At 53.7% G+C, this 27,499-nt stretch overlaps 1 protein-coding gene across 8 annotated transcripts in view; it reads left to right on the forward strand.

The window, feature by feature from the left end:
* The window catches only part of CTIF (cap binding complex dependent translation initiation factor), a 311,698-nt gene that overhangs the window by 164,788 nt on the left and 119,411 nt on the right, over nucleotides 1-27,499 (forward strand). For all 8 annotated transcript variants that reach the window (XM_060118402.1, XM_060118403.1, XM_060118401.1 and 5 more), the window contains one exon: nucleotides 2,070-2,146. In XM_060118402.1, coding sequence (XP_059974385.1) covers nucleotides 2,070-2,146 — 77 coding nt within the window. The remainder of the gene's footprint in view (nucleotides 1-2,069; nucleotides 2,147-27,499) is intronic.

Raw genomic sequence — 27,499 nt, forward strand, 5'->3', positions numbered from 1 at the left:
GATATTTTATATATGTACATACATATGTAGTAATTTGGAGGCGATAGATGGATGGACACAGTGGTCAGAGCAGTGGCTTCATTAGAAGCCCTGAGGGGTCCCGCATGCCCCTGGGCCACACTGAGTCCTGGCAGAGGGCTAGGACTCCATGCCGAGGCTGGGTCACCAGGGCAGCTCCCGTCTGCTGCAGCCGTGTGGCCGGGAGGGGGGTGGGCAGGCCAGGATGCAGGTCAGAGCCCAGGACTCTGGGGCCCAGACAGGGGAGGCTGGCACCTTCTGAGCTCGTGGAAGGCCAAGTGTCCCGACAGCTCCCTCGGCCCGGCCTCAGAGCTCAGCTCCCGATCCAGGCTCGGCTTCCTTCCATTGTCTCCACGGGGCACGCCCAGTGTGTTCCTGTGGTGACCTGAGGCCGGAGGGAGGGAAGGGGCCAGCCCGGAGCTGGGTGAGGGTGGGAGAGGGGAAATGAGAGGGGAAGACTTGCTGTTTTTCCTTGTTTGTGTTTTGTATTAAAGAAAGCAAATAATACCCTTTGAGAAAACCATTAAACAAAGCACATCCTAAGGCAGCAGAGGCCCATTGTGCCTGCCTGAGCCAGAATCCATTCATGCCTTCTTGGTCCGATTGTTGGAACCAAGAGACAGGGTGTGAGGGAGGGACTGACAGTATAAATAATATAAATTAAATTAAATTAAATTTGAAATGTGCCCTTCCCTCCCTGGACTCAATAGGAGTCTCGGCCAAGCGCCTGAAAGGCCAAGGTCCCTGTGTCCTTCTGAGCCTGTTGTCCTCCCCGTGCCCAACCCAGGAAGCACCTCAAGACTGGCCGGGCTGCCCATGTCCAGGGCTGCTTAGCCCTGTGGTTGGGGGCTAAGCCCTGAGAAGGCAGCCCAGCAGGATGCTCCGCTAGGAGCCCAGATCCAGAGGGCTGCGTGTGCCCTTGCCGTGGAGGGGGCCTGGGCTTCTGTCTCCCTGTCTGTAAAGTGCGTGGGGGGCGGGTACTAAATGGGCTCTCACTGTGCCCTCTCCAGCACACTGGGCCCTGTCACACCCTCTGACCCTGTGCACACCCAGGGCCTTGTGGGCGGCATGGGGGCCATGCTCAGTCTGTGGACTCTGCATCAGGACCCATACCCAGATGTCCCAGGCCCAAGCCAGGCCTCCAGGCCTAAGACCCTCAACCCCTCCCACCCCACCCCAGCCTGCCCATAACGGAATGGCAGTGCTTTCCCATGTCCTACCAGAACACACTTCTCTGGGGGGAGGGAAATGGTAAGAAGAGAGCTGGCCATCAGCCCAACTTCTGCGAATAATTCTGCCTGTGGCCCGGCATTTGCAAGATCAACCCTGCATTATGAATAGAGGGTCTCTCCGACCTTGATATAAATATATACAGAGTTGTTATCATGATGACAATATGCAAAAGACCATCTTTAGGATTTTCCCCAGTTAAAAGTTTAAAAAAGCATTTAGCTATTTGCATGTTTCCTCTAAATATACCCCAGAAGTATAAGTAACAAAGATCTTGGGTAAAAATTGCATGAGGCATCCTGGACTAGTATGAGGAGACCTGGGTTCTGGCACATTCCCTCTGCATGAGGCTCAGGATTTGCAAGGAGGCTGCATCTCCTTGGTCCTCTCAACAGCTCATAGAAGATATTAACATTCCCATTGTGTTAGGAAGCTTGATGTTAGAGGGCTAACTTGTCCTCCATCAGCCAGTGATTCCAGGATCTCATTCTCTGCTGGACCTTGAACTGGCTCATCCACCCCTCTGGACCTGAGTGTTCTCATCTGTAATTTGAGTGACTGGATGTGACAAATTCTAGGGACCCCTTTGTGTCCCCACTGTTCTTTGATTCTATAATTCCAGCGTTATCACCTGGTGGGAAACTCATTAACTCTGGTGTTCTCCATTTTTCAGCCTGGATTTGGTGGTCAGAGTCTAGCCTTTCCAAACTCTCGATTTCGTTTTGTCATAGGTGTTGTTGTAGTTAGTTCAGACCCAGAAGTTCTTTGCTCTCTTCCAGAAGATTTACTGACAGTCCTCTCTTCCTCCCCCAAACACACAGGGCTACCACCCGATGCCCCACGAGGTGGAGATTGCTCACACGAAGAAGCTGTTCCGGAGGAGAAGAAATGACCGAAGGTAGGAGACTCTCCGTCGCCAGCTTTGCGTTTTCTCCGCCTCTGCCGGCCCTTCTGGAGCTACAGTCCTGTCCTGTGTTTGGCTTTTCCTGGTCATCAGCCGATGCAGCGAGAGGCGACGTAGGCTCAGTGGGCTGGTGACCAGGGGTGGCGGCGGCTGCCCGCCTCTTGGTTGGCCCTGGGATTGGATCTATTCAGGAGTCCAGGGCAGGTTTGGCAGTTCAGGAAGAGAAAAGCTCTTTCCACTGACCATGCAACAACAGTAGCGGTCCTCAGGGGACCAGGACCTGCCGACGTGTGTTTTGAGACACAGCCTCCAGGAGGCTCTGGAGCTCACAGTTCCAGGACTGTCTTTCCTCTGCCCTGTCCTGGGAGCCGTCCCTGGCCTGTGCTGGGTTCTGCTGTGACAGCGACACACAGATCAGCAACTGCACTGCTGCTTCTCTCGAATGCCTGGGGAGTTGGGGCTCACTTAAACTAAAGCAGAAACCAGGATCTCCCCTGGCATCCAGCAGAGGGCTGGGTGACAGCAAGGGGCCAGAAAAAGTGCCTGGGATAGCCCTGGAGAGGAACAAACAACTGAGGTTGGGCGTCTGGGAGGCTGAGCCTTTGTTTCCTTAAAGGTTGTCTGACAGGGAAAGGTCTTCAAGGTGTATTCCAGATGGAAGAGTCCAGGTGCAGAACAGTGTTTTAGTATGTGGCCATTTGTGCAAAAGCAGGGTTAGAGTATCTGTTTGTTTGTTTGTTAGAATGTGCATAAATGATTTCTGGATGGAAATGAGAGCTGGAGCGGAGAGGAAGAGAAAGAGGGAAGCGAGGAAGGAAGGGAGGGAGGGAGGGAGGGACGGAGGAAGGAAGGCTTCTGCTTGAAGAATTAAAATGAGGTTCTCCTCCACAGGGAATTTCTTCTTAGTTAAAGGTGATGGCTTGTGCTTTTACCTTTAATGAACAGAGCATATTCTCGGAGAGCCAGAAAAAAGCCCAGTCAACACGCTTCCTCAGAATACTGGAAACGCTTCTTCTTGTGCAGCTTCCTGGAGACCAGGGCTGCCCAGGGTCCCCGATCCCTCCCTCCACATGCGGGACCTGAACGAGGCGTGTTGGGTGGTGGCCGCAACTCAGGGTGGATGGAGGACCAGGCCCCCAGACTGTCATCAGCTGGTGGATTTAGTGGAACCAAAACGGCCCCAGAGGACAGTGGGTGTACAGCCATCTGGAAGGAAGGCAGTCCGGGCTTAGAAACCACCAGGCACTTTGTGTAGTGGCGTCAAAAGGGGAAACTGGGCTTCCCTGGTGGCGCAGTGGTTGAGAGTCTGCCTGCGGATGCAGGGGACACGGGTTCGTGCCCCAGTCTGGGAAGATCCCACATGCCGCGGAGCGGCTGGGCCCGTGAGCCATGGCCGCTGAGCCTGCACGTCCGGAGCCTGTGCTCCGCAACGGGAGAGGCCACAGCAGTGAGAGGCCCGCGTACCGCAAAAAAAAAAGGGTGGGGGGGAGGAACTGAGCAGGAAGAGTTGGACCAAGCCTATTCCTGGCCTGCCCAGAGTGTAGTCATTGCCCTGTGTGCGCTGCCTTCTTGTTGTGCAGCGTCACAGAGGCTAATTCCTGATTGCTGGGTTCCCTGCAGAGAGAAGTAGGGAGCACCCCCTAAAGGAGGCATGGGGGTCACGGGGGACTGGGGAGGTGTCCGGAGGCTCGCTGTCGCTCCTCCCCTGCCCTGTGGTCCCCAGAGTGTGTGTGGAGGTGGGGGGAGTCCCCGAGCTTCCGTAGGAGAAGTCACCCTGTGGGCCCAGACAAGGGCAGGCTGCTCTCAGCGTCCAGATCAGCCGCGCCTCCGCTTGTGGGCCAGGTCACCTCACTCACCAGGAGCCCCTGGACAGTGCAGGTCTCCGGAAAGCAGCGGGGTGACCCAGGAATGTAGGAAAAGGAGCGTGACATGCAGGCACCGGGAAGCCGGCCTTCCGCTGAGCCCCGCTCGTGTTAACAAATGCCCAGTTAGGTCAGCACACCTCGCAAAGGATGTGGACCCGGGACTGGGTCCAAAGCAAGGCAATAAAGATGATTAAAGGGATGGAAAGTATGTCCTGTGAGGAGAGGCTGACGGGCCAGGGCCAGGGAAGAGGAGGCTGCGGGAAGGGACGTTCATGCCAGTAAACTCCTGAAAGATTTATACAGAGCGCCGAGGCGCGGCCGCCCACCTTCCCCGGGACCCGAACTGCAGGAAATCAGCTGAAATGAAAGGAGAGAGTGTTCCTCTGGACCAAAGACAGACTCAGGCAACAAACATCTTGACCATCAGGGGCTCGGACTCTGCCATTCAGCGTGGCAGACACACGTTGAGCCTGTGCTGTGTGCCGGTCGGGGCCCCACCTTTACTCACAATCTGGAATACGGTGCAGGCCAACACTCAGCCGTCACAGAGTCCCCAGGCAATGGGGACTTTCAGGAGAAGAGCAGGCAGCCGGACACTTTAAGGACCTCTTTGTCGGAAAGCAGGCAGCCAGCACCAGCGGCCCCCCGAGTCCTCCTTGGTGGAGTGTGTGATTCTGGCATTTGAGGAATGGCTACAGAATATTATCCAGTCAACCCTAACCTTCCAGCTGATGATAGACAGTCACGGCCTTGCTGAGCCCCAAACCTTTATATTTGACCTTGATAGTTAACACTTTTGTACAGCAGGTTAAGCTTCCTAGTAGTAGTGAGGCTTGCGTTCCCTGGTGGCAGAGGGGGAGGTGACCAGAATCAGATGTGGTGGCCAAGGGCGCAGCCAGCATCTATCTGTGTCATGCCTCTGATCTCTCCCCCTCTGCTGCAAGGGAGAAAAGGTGCTGTTTCCCCTTTTAACAGATGGAATCGCTGAGGCCAGGGACACTAGCCAACGTTGTTCAGCTAAGTAGCAGAGCTGAACTCGCCCCTGCTGACTGCAGCTCTCAGCCTTTTCTGACTCCACAGCCTCAGGTGGACCTTTGACCTAGAAAAAGCCAAGAGCAGGGAGCTGGTGGCTGCATAATTAGGAGGGTGGCTGCAGTGTCACGTGAAGCGAGGTGGCCCGTTCCACCCCCCTGGTGTCTCTGAGGCTCTCCCGGGAGGCCTGCAGGGGTCTGTGGCCTTCCGTCTGACTGCAGAGGACCTGGTGTCTGATAGCTGCAAGCTCTCGGCAGCTCGGCAGGTTGCTGAACCTGGGGATCTGTGCTACCCCACGGCCTGCAGCAGGAATTTCTAAACTGGGCTCTAGAGCCCTAGTCTTGACGGAAGCCTAGATTATATCGTAGTTCCCGGTGGCCTCTTGAGGTCTTGAGTGTGCCCTTACTGCTTTTATTCTCTGATGTCTGAGGCATATGCCGTGGAATTAGATGCCGGATGTGAATGCCACCTTTCCTACTCATTAACTCCATGATTTTGGCAAATTACTCTCTACCTTGAAAACTTTATTTCCTCTTCTGTAAAATGGGTTCATTAATTGGGAGGCTTAACCAAGCTCATCCTTGTAAGGCACCGGGAAATGGCCTCAGCACCAACTTAGATCACAGGGGGATCCGAGGTGCTCAGAAAACACTGTAAGGTGACAGTGGAGTGCAGATGTCTGCGGTGGCAGGGTGCAGGGGCGGGGCTGTTGTCCCAAATCCCCATGAGTGCCGGGTTTGCTTGAGCCCAGGGAACTTTCCTTGCATCACCTCTAGTGGCAGGGCACCCAGGGTCAATTGTTCCTTCTCAGGGATCAACTTTTACAGCTTTGCTCCCACTGTCGGGGCTGGCAGGGAAGGAGGGCCCCTCTAGGGCAGCCATCTGCACACTCTGCTCCCACATTCTGTGCGCTGCTTCGAGGGCCTCTGTGTCTAAAATTGAGTTGTGGGCGTCTTTTCCTCATTTTGCAAAAAAAAAAAAAAAAAAAAAAAGGTTAAGCTCGTGAACAGTTCAAAAGTTTTCTCCCTGGGCTTCCCTGGTGGCGCAGTGGCTGAGAATCTGCCTGCTAATGCAGGGGACACAGGTTCGAGCCCTGGTCTGGGAGGATCCCACATGCCACAGAGCAACTGGGCCCGTGAGCCACAACTACTGAGCTGCACATCTGGAGCCTGTGCTCTGCAACATGAGAGGCCCGCGCACCACGATGAAGAGTGGCCCCCACTTGCCACAGCTAGAGAAAGCCCTCGCACAGAAACGAAGACCCAACACAGCAAAAATAAATAAATTAATTAATAAAACTCCTACCCCCAACATCTTAAAAAAAAAAAAAGTTTTCTCCTTTAATATGGTCTCAAAACATGGACAACTGGTAACCACTTGTTTATTTTGTGAACCTAATCGAGGATGTTTGCTGATTTCAGACAAAATTATGCATTTCGTGATATGAACGTACTAAATGAGTATTTCATGCATTCCTGGAAGAGCAACATGCCTCCGGTTGCACTGTCCCCACCCAAGCCAAGAGACCTGCCGACTGGAAGGGGGTCCGCTGAGGTTCATCTTCTGCCCTGAGCCCCTTACCCTCAGGATGCAGGGCAGAGGGGCAGACTGCAGGGCAGAGTCCTGGCCATGCCGTGACCCACTGCCTGTGTTGACCTTGAGTGAGGTCTCACGTCTGGGGGGATGCAGGGATTTTCTCTCCTCCCTCCACCCCTGCTCCGTTTGAAGAGATGGACATCTGAGGGCACGAATGAAGGTCATGGTCTGTGCTCCCTGGGAAGCAGAGTCTGGGATGGAGATTATTGAGCAGGACACTTACTAAGGAGCACCCTTGGGGTCACGGGGAGGGAGGGGAACAGGACTGGGCAGAGGGAGGGGGTGCACTGCAGCGCAGTCTGGGTGGGGAGTTCTGATTCTGCGGGAAGTTCTCAAGTTGGAGTGACTCTTTAGAGTTGTCCCAAGATGGAGAGAAGGGGCAGGTCTTTGTACCCCTGTGTCTGCTCTAGTCATCAGATGGAGAGTGCCTTGACCTTGAGCCGGCAGCTCTCTGCCCCAGACAACTTCTGAGGGCTGCATGCCACAGCGCATCCAGCAGCCAGGGGCGCGTGTGTCATTTCTGAGCAGGGCCCTGGGTGGCACATCGGCGAACACCACAGTGAAGCCCTCTTTAACTCTCCAACTAGGATTGATGGAGCAGTGCTCTGGGCTACATTCCATGCTGCAGAGAAACCAGAGAAGTGCCAGGCGTGGTCCCTGGTCTCAAGGGCCTGAGGTAGAGCTTGCGCAACTGGCCTCAGAAGCCACCAGGACGTGGTGCACGACTAGGCAGCATCCATGTGTTCCCGCGAGGAGGTTCTAAGAAAGGAACCAGTGACAGTGGTTACAGAATGCTTCCTGAGGAGGTGGGCACTGAGTTAGCCATGAGTCACGAGGGGTATCTGGAGGGGAGATGGGAGGACATTAGGGTGAGACTGTGAAAGCCTCAGTGAAACAGATGTGGGACCCAGGGATTCCCACCGCCCCGGATGTCGCTCCGACAAAACTCCCTAGAAACAGAGCCGGATGGGTGGAGCTCACTGCTGCCACTACCCGCAACTGAACTAAAGAGAAGGGAAAAGCTGGAGCTCCTGGCTCCTGACGGGGCCCAGCCCAGACGTTAGAAGTCCCAGTAGACCCCGCAGGCTCCAGAGCTGGCCTCCTAACGGTGAGAGTGGGGCAGCTAATGGAAGCATTAGGGGTCCATCGCACGATGCCCGTGCGGCTGGGGAGACAGCATAGCCATTCTCCAAATTAATTTGTTTCATTAAGTGAGGTCTCAGAACGGTTAATTTACTCCATGTGCAAAGCAGATTTGAAAAGAAGGAAAGAATGGCACAGTCATCGCCAGCTAGTATCAGATGGCTCTGCTGGGCGAGAGGCAGGAGAGCAAGCTGTCCCCACATCTGAGTGCCACCCCCTCCCTGGGTCCCCAGATGGTGCAGTCGGGCCACAGCCTGGACGCTGCAGGGTGAGCAGAGCCCCCAGCAGCTCTTGCTGCCTCTGTCCTATGATCGACCATGACAGTGGCTTGCTGTCCTCTAACCGTAGAACCAATTTACAATCTCATTTCTCCATCTCCTCCTCTGCCACCGTGTGCCCAAACCCTCCCTGGGTGCCAGGCTCTTTCCCTGGGGACAACGTTAGAGTCAGCCATCAGATTTGAGTTTGCAAGCTTTCTGTGACATCATCTAGGTCACTGATAAAAATGAACAGGGCATCTGGAATTAATGGTGATGGGTATGCAGTTTTGGGAAGATACTAAATAACCCTGGATTTTGTGATTTAAAAGGGTAGATTTTGTGGTAAGTGAATTATATCTCAAATTTTTTAAAGTTATTTTTTAATGGATAAGGCAGACCCCAGGATGGAGTGATGGGGCAAGCCTCTGTAAACACTCCTTAATCTTGGTGTTTGCAGGGTTCCCCAAGTGTATCAGGAGAGTAACCCTTTCAAGGACGTAGATTTGGTCTGGCCCTGACTTGGTCTGTGTGACTGTGTGCTAGCTATTAGTGGTTACATCTTTTCTTCCAGATCATTGGCTTGGCAGTCTCCTTAGGAGAGATGATATCTATATTTTTCTGATTTTAAAAAATTGGAACTGTATACACATAGCTGCAGTCTCTAGCACTTTGTTCCTCAGAAGTGGTCAGGGGCTATTTATGACCTCACATGCAAAGCTGTCTTTTTCTGGACCGTGTTGTTCCATCCCTTGGGCAAGAAGATGAGCCCTCAGAGTGCCTGTCTCTCTCCCGGGATTTCCTCCGAGGCCCTCGGCAACGTACTGAGGATGCTGTAGTGGGGTCTACCTTTCCGGGTCCAGCACATGTTCTCTGACAGAAGGCAGACCTTTCTCTCAGCGGCCCTCTTAACTTTACATCATCCTCCCCATCTGCAGACTCATGGTTGCCTCTTCCTTCTCACTCTAAATACAAAAACTTAATTTTAGAATTGTCATGAATGCCTGCTGAGCGCACTCCTCGACACACTCTGACAGCTCTACCCCACCCTTTGATGGCCATCACTGGCTACAGGAGACCCCTCATTCCCTTCTAGAATTCACCTTACCCTCCTCCTCTTCACGCTGCGCTCATGGGCAGGGACCCTGGGGGATGCCAGTGCCACGTTAAAATCTTGTCTCTAAGTCACAGTTGCTTTCTGGGACTTGCCATGCCCTTTAACGCCTCACACCACTCCTGCAGTCATGGACTCCTTCAGCGACGAAGATGACTAAGCCCCAGACCTTGCCCACCAGGAAATGATCAGAAATTCATCTAGTTCAGAATCCAGATCCATCCATCCATCGGCTCATTCACAGGAGTCGTTAAGGTAGCCCTTTGGGAAGTACAGTCAATCCTCATTACTCGTGGGTTCTATATTTGCAAATTTGCCTCTCGTTAAAATGATTTGTTTCGTGTGATTTAGTCAATACAGTGCTTTCACAGTCATTCATGGACACTCCCAGAGTGGTGAAACACTGGAGTCACCTGACACACATGTTCCCAGCTGAGGTTGAACCAGGAGACCTCTGCCTTCTTGCTCCAGCTCTCATATTGTAAAGTAGTGTCTTTCCGTGATCTATTTAGTGCCGTGTTTTTTGCGTTGATGTGCTTTTCATGGGTGAATTTGCAGTTTAAAATGGCCCCTAAGCATAGCACTGAAGTGCTGTCTATGTTCCAAAGTACAGGGAGGCTGTGAAGTGCCTTATGGAGAAAATACGTGCGTTAGATGAGCTTCGTTCTGGCCAGAGGGATAGTGCTGTTGGCGGTGAGCTCAATGTTAATGAATCAACAATATATATTAAATAAGGTGTCCTTAAACCAAAACACAGATAAAGCGGGGTTACCTTTGATCAACTGGAGAAGATGTGACTGGAGGCTCGCAGGAACCTAACCCTGTCTTTCTTCTGGGAGCAGTGGTTCAGGGTGCAGTGTGGTTACACAGTTATATAGAGCATGACTACTGTGAATAATGAAATTGGACTGTGCTTACCCTTTAAAACAGGGGGAGAGGTGTTGAAGATAAAGGACTATGTTGTGAGTGATGGGGTTTTAGGCCGAGTAGTTTATCTTGTCCGAGTGGCGGTAGCAGAGATGGGGAGATAGAAGGAGGGAGCGGGAGAGCCTTCCTCCACGGTTGTCGCCTGGCTTGGGTCGCACTGAGGGGACCGCTGCTTCATTCGCCCTATCCTGGGATGACACCGTCCCCAAGCCCTCCAGACGGCTCAGCCCTGAAGTGACCATTATTGTCATCCTGTCATCAGGAGCCCAGGGAACAGTGAGACAGATTATACTCCCATTGCCTGCGGTTTGTCTTTATATCGCAGCAAGGAAATTGCCCTCATTAAGTCCCTGCTAAAGATAGATAAGAAAATGGGACAGGCAAACCCCTACCTGGCAGGCAGCCCTGTCAGATTCTAAGCAAAATGAGTCAGATAGGAATTATTTTTAGGTTCCTTCTCCTCCTCCCCCACACCCACCCCCAAGCTCTCTTGGAAGGAAGAACAGCTCATTTCTTTTTTTTTTTTTTTTTTTTTTTTTTTTGCGGTACGCGGGCCTCTCACTGTCATGGCCTCTCCTGTTGCGGAGCACAGGCTCCGGACGTGCAGCCTCCGCGGCATGTGGGATCTTCCCGGACCGGGGCACGAACCCGCGTCCCCTGCATTGGCAGGCGGCCTCCCAACCACTGCGCCCCCAGGAAAGCCCGCAGCTCATTTCTTGAAGCCAGATGTCCAGGTCTGTGTTTGATTGACATGAAGGGCCTTGGTATGCCTAGAGAAGACCCTGGCCTTTGTACGAGCCGTGACGGCCGGATCATCCTTTGGACAATGCCCACCTCACCTGGCACTCATGGGCAGAACAGGCTGCCGAGAGCGCTCTGAAGGCTGGCCGACGACTCACCCTTTCCTGCCCCTCTTTCCTGGCACGTGCTCCGTGCTCAGAACCTGCTCTCAGCGTCACGCTTCATGGGAAAGTAAACCAGTCCCTGGGGTCCCTCTCCCGGGGAAGGACCAGCAAGTCCACGGGCCCAGGGCCCACATCTGTGCATGGCCGTCTTATGCCTTTTGGCAGAGCTCCTGGTGCTGGGCCAGCCTGCCCTCCCAGTCTGTGCCCACTGCTGGGAAGCTGAGAGCTACTCCTTCTTGCTTGCTCTCTGCTCCTCTTTTCAGCTACTGGGGTTCATCCAGACCCCTTAAGCCCTAGACAGCAAAGGAGGGAGACCTGGGGGCAAGGAAGCTGACAGAAGAGGAAGCAAGGGTGCATACCTAGTGGCTTGGAGCAGCAGGAGGGGTGCTAACTAGGAAAGTGGCCGTAGAGAGATAAATGCCATCTCCACCGGGTCTGTGCCTGGGACAGGAAGTAGAATGGACGCCAGGAACCAGCCACCTGAGTTGGTTTAATTACACCTCCTCAGATGTCTTAGTCTCTCTTTCTGAAATGCTGGACATTTGGACATTTGGGTTGGCTCACAAATGTTATTCCCAACCCTCTCTCCCCTGCTAGAGCATATGGACACAAGCAACTCCGAGGGCCCCAAGTGACCGGGCCTCTGGTGCCAAGTCTGCACAGCCTTTGCCGGGGGCCACCAGCCTGGTGGGTACCGGGGCCTAGGCCAGGCTCACTTGGGTTCTGGACCAGTTCATCCCTCACCAGCCAGGGGAACATGAGGCGATCTTGAGGTGATAAGGACCCTTGCCAAGCTCATTCTTCTTTTTGTCCCCAAGGACACTGACATGCCCCCTGCAGGGATGCCAGTAGGTGAGGGGTGATGGCAGGTACACGAGAGGGCCCAGCCCCAAGCCCAGCTCTAAGTACAGAAGCATGGGTCCCCTCCTTCCTGACGTTTGCTCCTGGGACCCCTCCATCTTGGGCCGTGTGCAGGGAAAGAAAGAAGATGGGGCCAGCAGTTATGGAGTCTGGGTTTCCATCCTTGTGTGGCCCAAGGCAATTCCCTTACACTTTTGGAGCTAATACTTTCAAATGTATTGGGGTGAGTGCGGGGTTAAAGTTGACAGAGAACCCTCCCCAGGAATATTCCATTCTTTAGCCGTGGGCTGGAAAGACAGACAGAGACACTCCAGAGGCCAGCTGGAGCTTTCAGTGCAAATAACTAGCTCCCTTGTACCTTCATCCCAGCCCATTCACCCTCTCCAGAAAGTTCCAGAAAGCTGGGCCATGTCTGCTGCTCCTGTGTACATCTTTTGGGACCAATCTGGTCTAGGTCTGTACCGTGGCCTGGGTACCCAACCATGCCTGGCTGAGCCTCCGTACTCCCAGCATTCTGGCTACCCACATGGGACCACCTTACCCGTAGGGTGGGCTGTGCGTACTGTTGGCTCTAGGCCCTTTTTGATAGGCCCATGGGCAAGCCTGGCTCACCCCGAGTCCTGCCCGGAAATGACTCGGCGATTTAACAAGCACTTCTAGAATGCTCACCGTGTTCGGGACACACTGAGCCCTTTGCAAATATCAGCTTGTACAATCTTCCCAACAACCTAGGAAGGAGATGCTGTTTTTATTTCCATTTTACAGATGAGGAAAGTAGTTTGCACAGAGAAGGGGGGTAACACCCCCAAAGTCGCAGAGCTGGGAAGTAGCTGAGCCAGACTGCAGACTCAAGCCGCCTGGCTCAGAGCCTGGGCCCCTAACCAGTTCTCTGCTGGAAAACCCTCTGTCCACTCTTTGGCATGCTCGGCCCCCCTCTTCTGGGTCCCTCGCCAATTCCTACCTACACCCCCAAGTAAACCCCTGATTCACTGTGCTAGGGGCGATACAGGCAGCATGGGGGCCTCCATTTTCAAAAGGACTGAGGAAGGGGCTAGTGCCGCATTCAAAGGAATGAACAAATGGTGAGATTTCAGACACGACCCACCCTCTGCCCTCTGCGCCCCTGCACCAGGTTAGTCACACCCGTAAGATCCCTTCCGTGGTCCGGATGATTCATGTGTGGACATATTTAGGAAGTTCCTATAATAGCGCAGAGATTTCCCAGGTTGTCGGGGCCCCACTTGGTGAGAGGCTGGAGGAAGGGTGCTGTGCAGAACGGTGGGCAGCTCTCGGGAGGGCAGTCTGGAGTGGGAGAGCTTCCTCCAGCTGCCATCCCCCAAGTCCCAGGAGGACCGCCCAGGCCACAAGGGTGCCTTTCACTCCCCAAGGCTCCTCAGCAGGGACGGGAGCACAGCTTTTAAAAATACCAAGGAGCCTTCCTGCCTGGGTCAGCATTTACCCTTAGCTCCGAGAGTTATTTCTGAGTCTTCCCAGTAATTTAATTTTAGCCATTTATTCCAATGTGTGTGTGTTTGGGGAAAGCCAGGGTGGCCTCTATTATGGTTTGGAGTATTTTGGGGAGGCCCTGGTTTCAAGAAGGGATGCAGGGACTCAATTAGGCAAGACATCAGCGAACAGAATTAAAATAACTCAAGGAGACAGGCCTGCGGGTCCCAGGAGGTGATGCCTCTGCTTAGCCCCCCGGAGGAAGTGAAGACCAAGGGGTCCCCTGCGGGCCCAGTGGGCACCTCTGAAGTGGCAGCTTGTGTCACTGTCTCCAGCTCTCCCAGCACCTGCAGGCATCTCAGGGCCTTTCAAAATGCAGAATGGATGGAGCTGCGGGCTCTTTCCAAGTTGGCCTGGACAGACAGCCCGAGCACCAGGAACAGACAAGCCCACATCAGTGGCAAGTTCTGGAGCTCTAGCTGGTAGGTAGACAGGCAAACTCATCAGCAATTTATGGGGGGCTTAAAACTTAATAGGCACTAGCCCATTAACATTGCAGGGTTTTGGGAGGGATTATTCGGGAGGAATTACTAAACAGAGGTCACATAGACCTTCGAACCCCCCTACCAGCACCAGCCATACCTGACCACCCCCTACCCCCTGCCCTCCCCTCCCGCCAGGACAGGCCTGCCTCACCCCCGACCTACCCGCTGCCTCTCTCCTGCCTCCTCCTAATTCACTGTCCTTGCTCACTGCACTTCCCGACCCCAGTCTGCTCTCGGTTCCCTGAACAGGCCAACCTCACCTGTCTGCACCTGACTGGCCCCTCCGCCTGGGCCCTTCCTCACCCGATTCTTTTTTTTTTTTTTTTTTTTTTTGCAGTACGCAGGCCTCTCACTGTTGTGGCCTCTCCCGTTGTGGAGCACAGGCTCCGGACGCACAGGCTCAGCGGCCATGGCTCACGGGCCCAGCCGCTCTGCGGCATGTGGGATCTTCCCGGACCGGGGCACGAACCCGCGTCCCCTGCATCGGCAGGCGGACTCTCAACCACTGCACCACCAGGGAAGCCCCTCTTGCATTGCGCTCCCCTGTCACTATCCAAGCTCTTTTTCATTCTCCCTTGATCCTCTTCCCTGACCTCGCCCATGGTTGCTGGGATGCATCAGGCCCGGCACGGACTGGAAGAGCTCTCCCTGCCTGGCTCACCTGGAGCAGGTGCAGCAGCTGAGGGATTCGAGGATGGGGCAGGGGATGGGGTGGGAGCGTGCAGGACACTCACTGGTGCGTGGGAGGGCGAGCCGTCCGGGTGATCGTGGTCGCCAGCCAGCGTTCCCGCAGCTAACCCCTCCCTCAGGAATATGCAGCCCTTCGGTTGCCTTCAGACTCCTCTCTTCAGCTTAAGGGGAGAATTCTGTGGACAAAGGATCCAATTTCAGGCTTTCCGTTTGTGGGGATTGACACTGAACTTGGGAACGATGTGTCAGACCCCAAGATGAGAAATGTTTTTAGGAAGAAAAATATACTCTGTGGGGCTGTGTGTACGTTTGGCCCAGCGTCCCGAGTGGCCACAGCAGACTGGCTCGGTGTGTCAGAAAACAGATGGTCGCCCTGAGCAGGAAACCTGGTGCCTCTGAGCCGTGAGCCACAGCCGTGGCTCAGACAGGCTGGGCAGGGACCAGGGTGGGGCTGGCGGAGGACAGGTTTCTGACTTTGCCCTGATGATCAGAAGGTTGGCACACTCTCGGTCAGGAATGGGGTTGGGAAGCTGACCTCTAGGACCTCTCTAGGCGGGGCCTGCAAGGGCCAGCGCCCTCCCAAGGAGCCATCCAACTTCTGTCTTGGGCATCCTTTCCTGGCCGAAGCTCTAGGTCTGTATTTTCACTGTGGTGCTCCCTCCGCCCACAACTGGGGGAAACCGTCTATGCCTCCTCATCCACCCCACCCCCACTACTCTCAAGCTGCTCCTCACGTACCTGCAGTTACCACTCTTGCATCCCATCTTGTGAACTGAGGTGTCAGGAGTCAATCCGGCCTTAATGGGTAACCCAGGGCAGGTCACTTTGCATTTTCACCAGAGCCTTCAGTGATGACCCAGAGTTAAGAGAGTGACCTCGTGCTAAGAGCTTGGGGCACAGTGAAAAGCCAGGAGGTGTAGGGAGTAGGTAGGGAGGGTACATGGGTTGTATTTTTTGAGGGTGGGATGTTTAGCTCCTAGGAGCCTAGAACTATCCCACTTTAAGCAAACATCCTTTTTGCCTCTGTGTTCATTTACTGGAAGTCACATAGCATGAACTGTAGAGCCCAGGCTCCAGCCAAATGTATAGGTGGCCCCTTGGGTGTGCTGACTTGTCTAGACTTGGTTTGGGTCTCATGTGGAGCCTCCAAGGCATGACTTCATCTCTCTGAGGCATGTTTCTCATCTACAAAGTGGGGCATCTGCCTTCTAAGACTGTTTTGCTGTTGAAATGCAGTGATGCTCTGAACACAGGTAAAATATCAAGGGCTCTCAAACATGAGGACTTACTGCCTGTCTGTGTGTGTGGAATACACACATCTGTGTTTATAGCTGTGTGTGTGTGACTATTTTAGGGACTCTGCCAGTTATCACTTCCAGTGATAGTTTGCTGGAAATGGAGCTTGGCCTGCACGCTTGTATTGGTTATCTATTGCTGTGTAACAAATTACTCCAAAACTTTGAGCTTCAAGCAGCAGATACTTTTTACCTCACATAGTTTCCAAGGGTCAGGAACCCAGGAGCAGTTTAACTGGGTGCTTCTGGCTCACGGTCTGTCTTGAGATTGCAGGTCAAGCCTGTTGGCAGGGACTGTGATCATCTGAAGACTTGATTCAGATGGGACTGGAAGATCCACTTCCAAGCTCACTGACGTGGTTGTTGGCAGGCCTTAGTTCCTCACTGGCGGTTGGCCGGAGGCTTCATTTCCTTGCAATGTGGGCCTCTCTGTAGGGTGCTCCTGATAGAATGAGTGGAGAGAGGGAGAAAGAGGCTGTCATGTCTTTTGTAACCTAATCTCAGAAGTGACATACCATTCCTTCTGCTCTTCTATTGGTCCCATAGACTAACCCTTGTATGGTGTCAGAAGGGACTACACAGGGTGTGAATGCCACCGGGTGGGGACCATTGGGGGCCATCTTTATCTGATGCTAGTTTCCTCCTGTGGCATTGCTTTTTTTTTCCCCCTCCCATTTTAAATGATCTAGTAAAATGCAACAATAGGTTTGAATGGATTGAGGTTTTTGCTGTTTTCCCTTTTCTGGTTCAACTTCATGTCTTTCCAAAAATGCCTTCCTTATCCTGTCCTCCCCTCTACATTCATATCCTACCTCCCTGTGACTCCTCTCTACAGTGGAGCATGAATTAGTACCTCTCTCCCTGGGGAAGGTTTTAGACCAGAAGATGCTCTTTTTTGAGCTTTGGGACCTACCTGTCCTCCAGGGGTCCAGCAGGTAGTTCCAGGCAAAGGTAACTTTCCAAGATCCACACAGTCACACTGTCTCTCTCTCTCTCTCTCTCTCTCTCTTACTCACACATACTTATTTTCCCTTAAACTCTATAATCTCAATGATTATAAAAGATTGGGCTTTAATTGGAAGCATATTGAAATACTTGAATCTCTCAGACACTGACAGGGAAGCCTTCCTTGGGTAGGAGAGAAAAGAACACCAATATTAGCAATACAAATAAAGGTGTCTTACACAGCCTTTCTCATAGCATCCCTGCAGCAGGCCCGGGGAGCAGATAGGACAAATGTCCCCGTTATAAGAGTAATGTAGGTGAGACTCAGGCCATGTGATTTGCTCAAGACCTTGCAAAACTGAAGCTGGTCCCGGACCTCGGACTATTCAGACTCTTTGCCATGGGGTTGTGGAATATCGGCCCTAAGCATGGGGACATGCGCTTCTTTTCCACCCATTCCAGAATAATTGGTGATCTGGGGCTGTCTGCCTGTCTGGGTGCGGGTTGTCCGGCCTGGGAGAGCAGCCCAGGTGTTGTAGGGGATAGTGGAGAGAGCAGTGACGTCCCTCGGAGCTGAAAATGTCGTGGCGGGAGTGATGACCGGTAGTGAGGGAGTACACAGCGGTGATGGCGGAAGAGGACCAACCCTCCTTCATCTCTTCCTTCCAATCCGCCCACAGGCTTTTCCCCCTCCGCTGTGAAGGCATCACTAGAAACACTTCAGGAGGCTCTGGCTCCAGATGGAGTCATTGGAATGGAGTGATAATATGCCCCTTTCGTGGGCAGTTGTGCTGGCCAACACAGGACCCAGCGTGGCTATTTAAGCTGAAGTGAAGTAAAGCTAGAATTCAGTTCTTCAGTTGCACTGGCCACATTTCAAGGGCTTGACAGCACCGTGTAGCTTCGACGACAGTGATGGTTAGCTACAACATGATGGTTACCACACTGGACAGTGCAGACAGAGAATATCTCTGTCCTCACAGAAAGTTCTGGAATGTAGCCCTGCCCTACAGAAACTCCCGGGCCCCAGAGAGCCAGGCATGGGGAAGGGTGGGGGGAGGAGGGGGGAAGCAGACTGGAGGGGAAGAGTCTGAGGGTCTGGCCAGGGGGAAGAAGGCCTGAGAGCAGAAGGAAGAAGCTGAGAAGGAGAAGTGTTCCTTGAGCAGCGTATCCGCCACCCCTCCGTCGGGCTCAGGAAGTGTTTGCACCTCCTTCAGCTGGGTCTGGGAATGAGGGCCAGTGCCCGCCCTGCTGGGGACATCACGGAGAGGTGAGAGTGGAGCCCTCATTGTAGACGATCCAGGGCACACCCTTGGGCACAGGGAGTGACACCAGGAGAAAGGAGAGCACAGGGTCCCCCCCCTCCCCACCACTGGTTCCTGTATCAACAGTCCCCACCCTCTACAGGTGACTCCATTAACCCTCTCATTCCCAGAGAACTTCACGCACAAACCACGCCTTCAGCAGCGTCTTCCCAGGCTCTCTCAGGGCACCTGGTAAGGGCTTGATTTGCTTTGGGAAGCGAGGGTTGCGTAGATTTTAAACCAAATCTTATATGGAAACTAAATATATAAACTAATCAAAGCAGACCTCTTTAGTTTTGATCAGGTTGGGTCTAGAAACCCACCTGTCCTCACCACCGCTGTCCCTTTGTCCCTTTGAGTCATGGTTTGTGTGTCCCCACTAGTGTAAAGTAATTACTGAAGCTGCTCCGTATGGAGTGTGCACTGTGCTTCCGGCCTGTCTGGGTCAGGGGGGCTGCAGACTTCTCTCATAAAGGACCAGAGGAAAAAGCATTTAGGCCCCAAGGGCCGTGTGGTCTCTGTCACATCTACCCAATCCTGATTCCACATTGTAGGGCAAAAGCAGCCACTGACCACATGCAAACGAACGAGAGGGGCTGTGTTTCAACAAAACTTTATTCACAAAAACAAGTGGAGGCTGGATTCGGCTCATAGGCCATAGTTTGCAAATCCCTGATCTAGATTATCACAAGAACACTAAAAGGAAGGAAACGTCTGTCTGCGCCTTACACTGAGGAGACCGAGGTGCAGCCATGTGGAGTCACCTCCCTGCCTCTGCTCTCACGGGCCTTTGGGGCAGATTCAGTCTGCACGACCGGAGTTGACATCCCCTGTCCCTGCATTCTGCCTGGGAGGGAGTGCCTACCCAGGGTCGCTCCAGGACGGACATAACAGGAAAGCCAGAGGAGAGGCCCTGTGGGGTACCAGGCTGTTCTACCCCATCCCCCCAACATGCTCTGGTTCTTGAAGGCAGTACTGCATTTCTCAGAGAAGCAGGGCTTAGGGCTGGTGTGCTGCTGGCCGGGTGCTTGAGCTCCGGTCTGCTAAGCCTCATCCGCCCTGTTGGACAAAAGTCCCTGGGGATGCATTTTGATGTGGAGGCTGCAGAAGGCCTTGCTGAAGGCTGCTGTGGGAGACCTCGGGATTCGGGTGCCTGGGAGTAGCCATTGATGCCTACGGAGTAGCAACAGCACCTGGAAGGCTGTAGGAAGGAGAGTGTACCCTGCTTCCCTGAAGCTTTTTTTTTTTTTTTTTTTTTGTGGTACACGGGCCTCTCACTGTTGTGGCCTCTCCCGTTGCGGAGCACAGGCCCCGGACGCGCAGGCTCAGCGGCCATGGCTCACGGGCCCAGCCGCTCCACGGCATGTGGGATCTTCCCGGACCGGGGCACGAACCCGTGTCCTCTGCATCGGCAGGCGGACTCTCAACCACTGCGCCACCAGGGAAGCCCTCCCCCCGAGCCCGAAGCTTTTAAGGCAGAACTTGAGAAGTCAGAAGGGGAAAAGGGCCAGCAGGACAGCGCACAGACAGGACAGGTCTTGCCTCAGCGACGGGGCTGGCCAGCCCAGACCCTGCCCTGCATGAGGCTCTGCCACGCCCTCCACGGGGCAGCCACCACCTGGAGCTGATACTACAGCCCAGAGCATCTTCAGCTCTTGGTGAGCTGTGTCTGAGCAGCCCCTCTGGACACAAGGCTTCCCATTCACCCTCTCGTGACTGCCCAGATCACAGCTTCACCTGCAGACAACACAGCCCAGCCAGCGGAGCTCGGTTCCCGATGTGCCCTGCACCCCACACCAGCCGTGCTGCAGAGGGGCAGGGCTGCCCAGCACCCAGCCAGGATCCTCGTCGTGTATAGACAAGAGGAGGCACTCGGGCTTCCCTGGTGGCGCAGTGGTTGAGAGTCCACCTGCCGATGCAGGGGACACGGGTTTGTGCCCCGGTCTGGGAAGATCCCATATGCCGCGGAGCGGCTGGGCCCGTGAGCCATGGCCGCTGAGCCTGCGCGTCCGGAGCCTGTGCTCCGCAACGGGAGAGGCCACAGCAGTGAGAGGCCCGCGTACCGCAAAAAAAAAAAAAAAAAAAAAAAAAAAAAAGAGGAGGCACTCACTAATGTGAGCGACCGTCTGGAGGCTTTATTCACCTTTGTGCCTGCAGTAGAGGCATGGTGTACTCTCCGTAGATGTTTAATCTACTTATTAATCTTAATCATGTTAATAGTCATAGTATGAATGAACGGCATTTTGAGAGGCACTGGGCCCTTGTGGCCTAAACTTCCATTAGTATCTCCCTCCTTTGGGTTTAAAAATTCACATTCCCTGTGGTCCCTTCCAAAGTGTAGCTACCTTGGGAGAGGTGGTATCCTGAAGCTCTGGGACCCCTTCCTGGGACTGGCTTTGTCAAGTTTGTGGGTTACAGACAGGGGATCGGGGGGCGGCAAAGAGGGACAGCGTGGGGTCGGGGGAGGCGGGAGTGGACTTGAAAGCCCAGCTGGGTTGCCTGATGATTGTGCCTCAGCCCTGCTCCCCCTCTAGGGGAGTGGCAGCCTCCCATTTCCATTTAATCCCTCAGACCGCACCCCGAGCCTGAGTGGTTAAAGCAGGACTAGCTGGGCTCTGGGCCACTGCTGCTGTCCTGGGGGAGCCCGCCAAGTGCCGGGTCAGGGGAGGGGCTCTCTGGGGACTGACAGCCGTGCCCAAGCCCCAGGGAGCATCCTGCAGTTGGGAGGAGTACCAGGGACACAGATGGCCAGGCGGGGGCCCTGGGCAGCCAGCTCCGCCCAGAGTGTTCGGACCGCGACATCCGGGGCTGCTCTGGCCTGTCCTACCGCAGAGCAGCCAGGAGTGTTGAGAAGGAAGAAAGTCCTCTGTCTGCCCAAAGTTTTCCGTTTTCGTAAGAGCAGCACTGTGAAAGAAGACAGCCTGCACCCACCTCCTTCAAGGCCATGCCTGTGGGGACCCTCCCAGCCCTGCTCGGCCTCCAGCCGGCCCTCCAGCCCACCTCAGGGTGCTCGCCCTAAGCCACACCCCAGCCCACACCGGAAATCCCCATCCCTTCTCCAGGGCTCTCGGGACTGGGTCTCAGAGCGAAGCTTTTCCGTGGCAAAAGTCCACCTTCCCATCCTAAGAGTCCTCCGGGGGTCTTAATTCTGGTGGACGTGGTAGCAATTTGGGGTCTGATAAAGTGGGTATTCACAGGTAGAGCTGGCCATCTCCCCCTGAGGCAGGCTTAATGCTTGGCAAGGCCATGAGGGAGGTTGGGTTCTTCAAACTCTGCTGAGCCTGTTCTGTGAGCTGTGGCTCAAATCCAAGATGGGAACGTCCAGTGGGAGAAGGCGCCAGGCTGAAGCCTCACCCCCTCCCTCTGGGGCCAGGAATGGGGAGACCTTCAAGACTGCCCCTCTGGCAGTGACTGCCCATGAAAAATAGGTCAGGGCCGCCCCCCTCAAGCATTGCTGTGGTCAGAGAGATGATGTCAGATTAGCTACATTAAAATTGCTCGAATCCCAGGATTCATTGGGATTTGTTTGCATCCTGTTTATCATGGGGCAGCATTCTGGGGGAGAGAGGGACATTTTCCTTTAGAGGCCAAAGCACTTTGTAAGTGTCGGCCTCATCTGCCTCGTGGTCCCTAGGGTGGCAGAAGCAAGGCCTGTCACCAGCCCCTGTACAAGCTGGTAAGTGAGGCTGGACAAGGGGGCTTTGGTCAGGAAGGAAGGCTCTCTTGAGTGCTTCTCGCAGGCCCAAGTCTGTGCCGGACATTCCAGGAGCTTATAGCCTAGTTGGAGAGAAAAGGTATACTGAACACTTCCACTTAATAACATTGTTGTATGTGTGTGTGTGTGCGTGTGTGTTATACATTTGGTATGTGTATACACATATGTCCACATGTGTGTATATGCATGTGTGTGGTTTGCATGTGTAATAGTACAGTACCAGGCCATAGACCCCGGGACTTCAGAGAAAAGAAAGATTTCTGGGGTTTAGAGTAACAAAGAAGCCTTCCTGGAGGAGGTGGAACAAGGTCTGTGTCTTCAGTGGGCCGGGCAGAGGGCGGGGGGAAGCAGAGGCAAAGGTCCCGAGGCGGGGCCTGCCTGGTGTGGTGTCAGGGACAGTGCACCGGCTGGCCTGACTGCAGAGGACACTGCTGAGGGGCCGAGGAGAGAGGTATGTCAGGGAGGGCCCTCTGTGGAGGGCATAGAAAGCCAGCCAAGAGTTTAGACCCAGTGCACCCAGCTACAGACACATCTCTCGATGCATTGTATGCAGACGTCCAGGCTAGGAGAAGGCATCACAGGAGGGGCCGCAGGTACCAAGACACATGGTGGGAAGGCGTGTGGCTTGTGGAGGTTGGCGAAAGAAGGGAATTTCATGTCAGAGGGAAGGAGATGAGCTTGGAAGCTGGAGTGGGGTTGAGATGTGAGGGGAGTGTCCCTGAACAGAACCTGTATCTCCAAGGCAGCCTTGGACTTTTGTTTTGCGTGCCAGAGCCCAATTCTCATCCTTTTAGGCTGGAGTCTGTAGAACGCTTGCTGGTGATGCAGTTCCCCCCATCAAAAGAGGTCGTGATCAAAATTTAAGACGTCCTCCTCCCCAGGGGCCCTTAGAGCCGGGGACAAGATGTAGGTGCTCCCTTTGCACCTGCTGTCCTCCCCGGGAGCTCTGGCCCTTGAACGGGGCAGAGACAGGAAACCCCCGTGCGTACTCGCAGAGGGGAGGACGAATGGCCTCTTGGCGAGGGCTGGGCTGGCCCTTATCCCACGTGTCAGGGGAAGTGGAGGAATCGGAAACGGCACCCCAGGGTGGTCTGATGGCTGGGATGGCCTCGTTCCTGGGAATGGTTGCCACAGAGCCTTTTCCCCAGCTTCTCCATAGCAGCACTGTTCTTTCCTGGAGCGTTATTGAAAACCCGCAATTACCAAGCCGCCCCTGGGTGGGAGTGTTCAGACCTCCTTCTTTTTTCCAATATACACTGAGTCAAGACCCAGTCATTGCAGAAAGTGGATTCCTCTCCCACATTCCTTCCCGCATGGGCAGCGAGCTGGGTGATGATGTATTTCATGTCTGGGATTAGGAAGGTGAAAGGGGTAGGGTGGATGCCTGTGCCTCTCCAGGCTCTGAAGCTGGTCATCCTCCTGCCCCTGGCATGCTCAGGGCTACTCAGCAGATCCCATAACGTCCCCGGAGTTTGGGGCCCCATCTGCCTCCATTTACACCAAACAGAAGTCAGAGCTGCGGACGGAAGCTTGGGAGAGGACTTTGGGCTGGAATACGTGATGCGCGGCTTCGTGGAAAGCTCCACCCAGGCTGTACTTTGGGGTGGCTCGGAGTTTTGCTCTTTCTTGTTCTTCCAGTGATTTTTCTTTTTGGCATATTTATTTCCTGGCCTCTTGCCTTTACTTGTGTGAGTCGTGTTTGAGGGTTTTGGGAGAGAAGGAAAAACATACAGAATGGGTGGCTCCAGATTTGAAATTTTCTCCATGGAAGAGAGAATAAAAGCAGCTGTCATGCACTAGGAACTTTCAGAGCTGTACCATCTTGGCCAGTTGAACCCCCGGGCTCTAGAAGGTCTTCCTGGGGAAGGTAACATTGGTCCTGCCTCTGTGGGGAAGAGTACAGAAGCTTCCTGTCGGGGCAGGCCAGCCTCTGCGCTCAGCTTCCTTATCCCTGAGGGAGCAGTCAGCCCTCTGCCATCCTGACCAGTTGGCTGGTCACCTGCAGCTCCACCCTCCTGACATCCGTGGACTCCCTAGAACTGTACCTGCTCAGCTGGCTGCTCCCTGCTGACCCCCTGCTTTGCCCGTGCACGCCTACCTCCTGCTCACAGCCCGGTCTCCGTGACCCACCACGTGGCTCCATATCGCCCAGCAGCCCTTTGCCATGTGCAGAGAAGCGGGTGATGGGCGCTGAGGCTTTTGCGTGGTGAAACGTACCTTTATCACCTTCTCCTAAGAAGGGGTTGTTTGCTTGCATGGTTTGCCGGAAACAGGTTTGGGTCAGCCTCCATACCTGGTCCTCTATCGACCCACAAGACCCACAGAGATCATCTTATCCAGGCTGCTCATTTTGCAGCAAGAGGGGGGCTCCCCAAGGAGCCAAACTGTAAGCTAGGTCTCCAGCTTCCCCCCTGATACTTCTTCTAGCAATTGGCAAGCCCCTGCCCTGCCTGTTACCAAGAACCAGGGAGGTCTAGAAGTTCAGAACTGGAGGAGACCCCAGAATAACTCATAAGCTACTGCACATGGAATTCTAGGGACTGTTTTGCCCCTTACCCCGAGTGGTGGTGCTTGCTAGAAAGCAGAATTAAACCACCTTGGGGGCTTCCCTGGTGGCGCAGTGGCTGAGAGTCCACCTGCCGATGCAGGGGACAGTCGGGTTCGTGCCCCGATCCGGGAAGATCCCACATGCCGCGGAGCGGCTGGGCCCATGAGCCATGGCCGCTGAGCCTGCGCTTCTGGAGCCTGTGCTCCGCGATGGGAGAGGCCACAGCGGTGAGAGGCCCGCGTACCTCAAAAAAAAACAAAACAACAACAACAACAACAAAAAAAAAACCACCTTGGTACAGACAATTTTAAAAGTAAATTAATAAAAATTGGTTTTTAAACATCCATCCCTAAAAATAAAAAGCAGAGTGAAATAAGTGACCTTAAATAATATTAATTGAAAAAAGCAAAGTGGAAAAAGTACATGTAGTATGCTACTTTTCTCCCTAAAAGGGAGAAAATGTGTATTCATATTTACTTATGCTAAAGATAATGAATGGATGGATAAACCATAAAACCAATAAAGTGGTTATTTATGGCACAAAAGGGCAGTTGGTGGGGTGGGGGAGTAGAGGGCAGACATCACTAAACACCTTGTTTTGCAGACTTAACTTTGGAACCCATGTAAATATTTTACATAATTATATATTTTAAAAAGAAATTTTAAAAGAAGAAAAAACTAAAGGAAAAACTATTTTACATAATTAGAAATAAAAATGTAATTGAAATAAAAGCAGACCTTTTGCTGAGCCTGAGAGAGCAGGCGTGCTGCCTGAGCTGGAGTTCCAAGCAGCTCCTTCGGTCACTGTCTCCCCGAGCTTCAGGCTCCTGCATCCTTCAGCCTTCTCAGTGTCCCCCAGCGGGTGCTTCAGAACTTATCAGTCTCAGCATATCCAAGAGTGAGCTTCTGTCCACCTCAAATCCGCCCTCTCCCCCCGTCTTCCCTGGCTCAGGTGACTTGGCTCCATCCTTGCCGGTGCTGAGGCCAGATACCTTAGGGACATCCTTGATTTCTCCCCTCCTCTCTACCCACATCCAGACTGAAATTCCTGCCAGTCCCACCTTCAAAACAGGTCCAGAATCCACCCACTTCTTACCACCTCTACTCCTGCCCCTCTGGCCCAGGGCCCCATTGGCTCTCACCTGCATTATTCCTATAACCTCCATGGTCTCCCTGACTCTGCCTTTTTAAATGTGATTTCTTTCTTTAGACTCCTCCACGAATCCCCAACATTTCTCAGAGAGTAAGGACCAAAGTCCTTTCAATGGTCTACAAGGCCCCAGGTTATCTGGTTCCCATCACCTCTGACCTCATCATCTGCCATCCCCCCTCACGCTCTGCACTCCAGCTACGCTGGTCTTCTTAGGGGCCTTGAGAACACCAGTAAGCTCCTACCACAGGGCCTTTGCACTTTACCTGGATTGCTCCGCTCTCAGATATTTACATGACTCCTTCCTCAAGTCTTTGCTCAGTGGCACCAGCTCAGTGAGATCTGTCCTAACGATTCTATCTAAAAGTACAAACCCTCATAGGTGAGAGAGAGTGAGAAGTACAAACTCCCAGTTATAAAAGAAATAAGTCAGGCTTCCCTGGTGACGCAGTGGTTGAGAGTCCACCTGCTGATGCAGGGGACACGGGTTCGTGCCCCGGTCCGGGAGGATCCCACATGCCGCAGAGCGGCTGGGCCCGTGAGCCATGGCCGCTGAGCCTGCGCGTCCGGAGCCTGTGCTCCGCAACGGGAGAGGCCACAACAGTGAGAGGCCCGCATACCACAAAAAATAAAAAAAGAAAAAAGAAATAAGTCACAGGGATGTAATGTACAGCATAGGGCATGTAGCCAATAATATTGGAATAACTTCGTGTGGTGACAGATGGTAACTACTTATCGTGGTGATCCTTTCATAATGTATAAAAATATCAAGTCACTCTGTTGTACACCTGAAACTAACATAATGTTGTAAGTCAATTATACTTCAAGTTTTAAAAAAACATTTTAAATTAATAAAAATGCAAGCTCCCCCATGGGTGTCCCCCCACACACCAGCACCCCCAATCCTCCTTGATGGCTTCATATTCTCCGTAGAACTTAATGTCCTCTGCCATTCTGTATTATGCATTTATTCTGTTTATTATCTGTATCTCCCCATTAGAGAGGGAAGGTCCACAAGAGCAGGGCTTTTTGTCAATTACTCCCAACCGTATCCCCAGTGTCTAGAGCAGTGCCTGCATATAATGGAACTCTGTAGACGTTTGTTGAGTAAATGAGTGGATGGCCAAGGAGGTAGCCCTACCCAGGTTACTTACTGTATCCTCTCGGGTCCTTTCAGCAACTCTGTTACGTTCCTGCTGGCTCTCTGGAGTTGCCTCCCCACCACAGGTCTCCCTGCCATAGCCCAGAAATTAGGCCATTAAGCCACCCAAAGGAGAGTCTGAATCCCGCCTGGGCCCTGGCCTGTCTCATAGCTTTGCCAGCACCAGTCCTCAAACACACCACTTCCCCTCCTGCCCAGGTTTCCCACCTAAAGGAATGGGCTCGCTGGGCTGTGCTGAGAGACCCTGTCCGTCTGCCGCCCTCACTTCCCCCTCACCTGCCCTCAGGGCCGTGCTCTGCCCAGGAAGGGAACAGAGAGCCAGTGAAGGGCTGCTGGGACCAAGGCCCCCGAGGGAGTCCTCCAAAACGCCTTCCTCATCCCCCATGTCAGAAACCACATCCCACTACCCCACAGTAAAAACCTAAACATCCATGTCTAACAGTAGAGCCTGACGCCTCCTGGAGTGAGCCTGGCAGGCCCTGCCTGCCCACCAGGAATGAGCCGTGGACAGAGGATGCAAATGCACTGATACTTACCATCAACTCCGGGCAAGATTCCAGGGACGGACAGCACTCACCTGGGCCAGGTGACCAGGGCAGCTCCCCAAAGGGGGTGGGCTTGAATGCCTAGACCCAAGAGAAGATATTTTGAGGCAAAGACGGGTGAAGGGGCAGTTCCAGCAGGGAGATGGCATGGACACCCTTGGGGGGAGGGGGACAGGCAGGTGAGAGCCCCACGCTCAGACCTCCAGCAGATTTTCAAGTCTCTCCCAGGAGAATCCAAACCCTTCTGAACACCCCACACTGAAGCTGCAAACGTGAGGTCATGTGGAAGATGCCAGGCTTGC

Source organism: Mesoplodon densirostris, chromosome 15, assembly GCF_025265405.1.
Source record: "Mesoplodon densirostris isolate mMesDen1 chromosome 15, mMesDen1 primary haplotype, whole genome shotgun sequence".
In the NCBI taxonomy this organism is placed as follows: domain Eukaryota; kingdom Metazoa; phylum Chordata; class Mammalia; order Artiodactyla; family Ziphiidae; genus Mesoplodon; species Mesoplodon densirostris.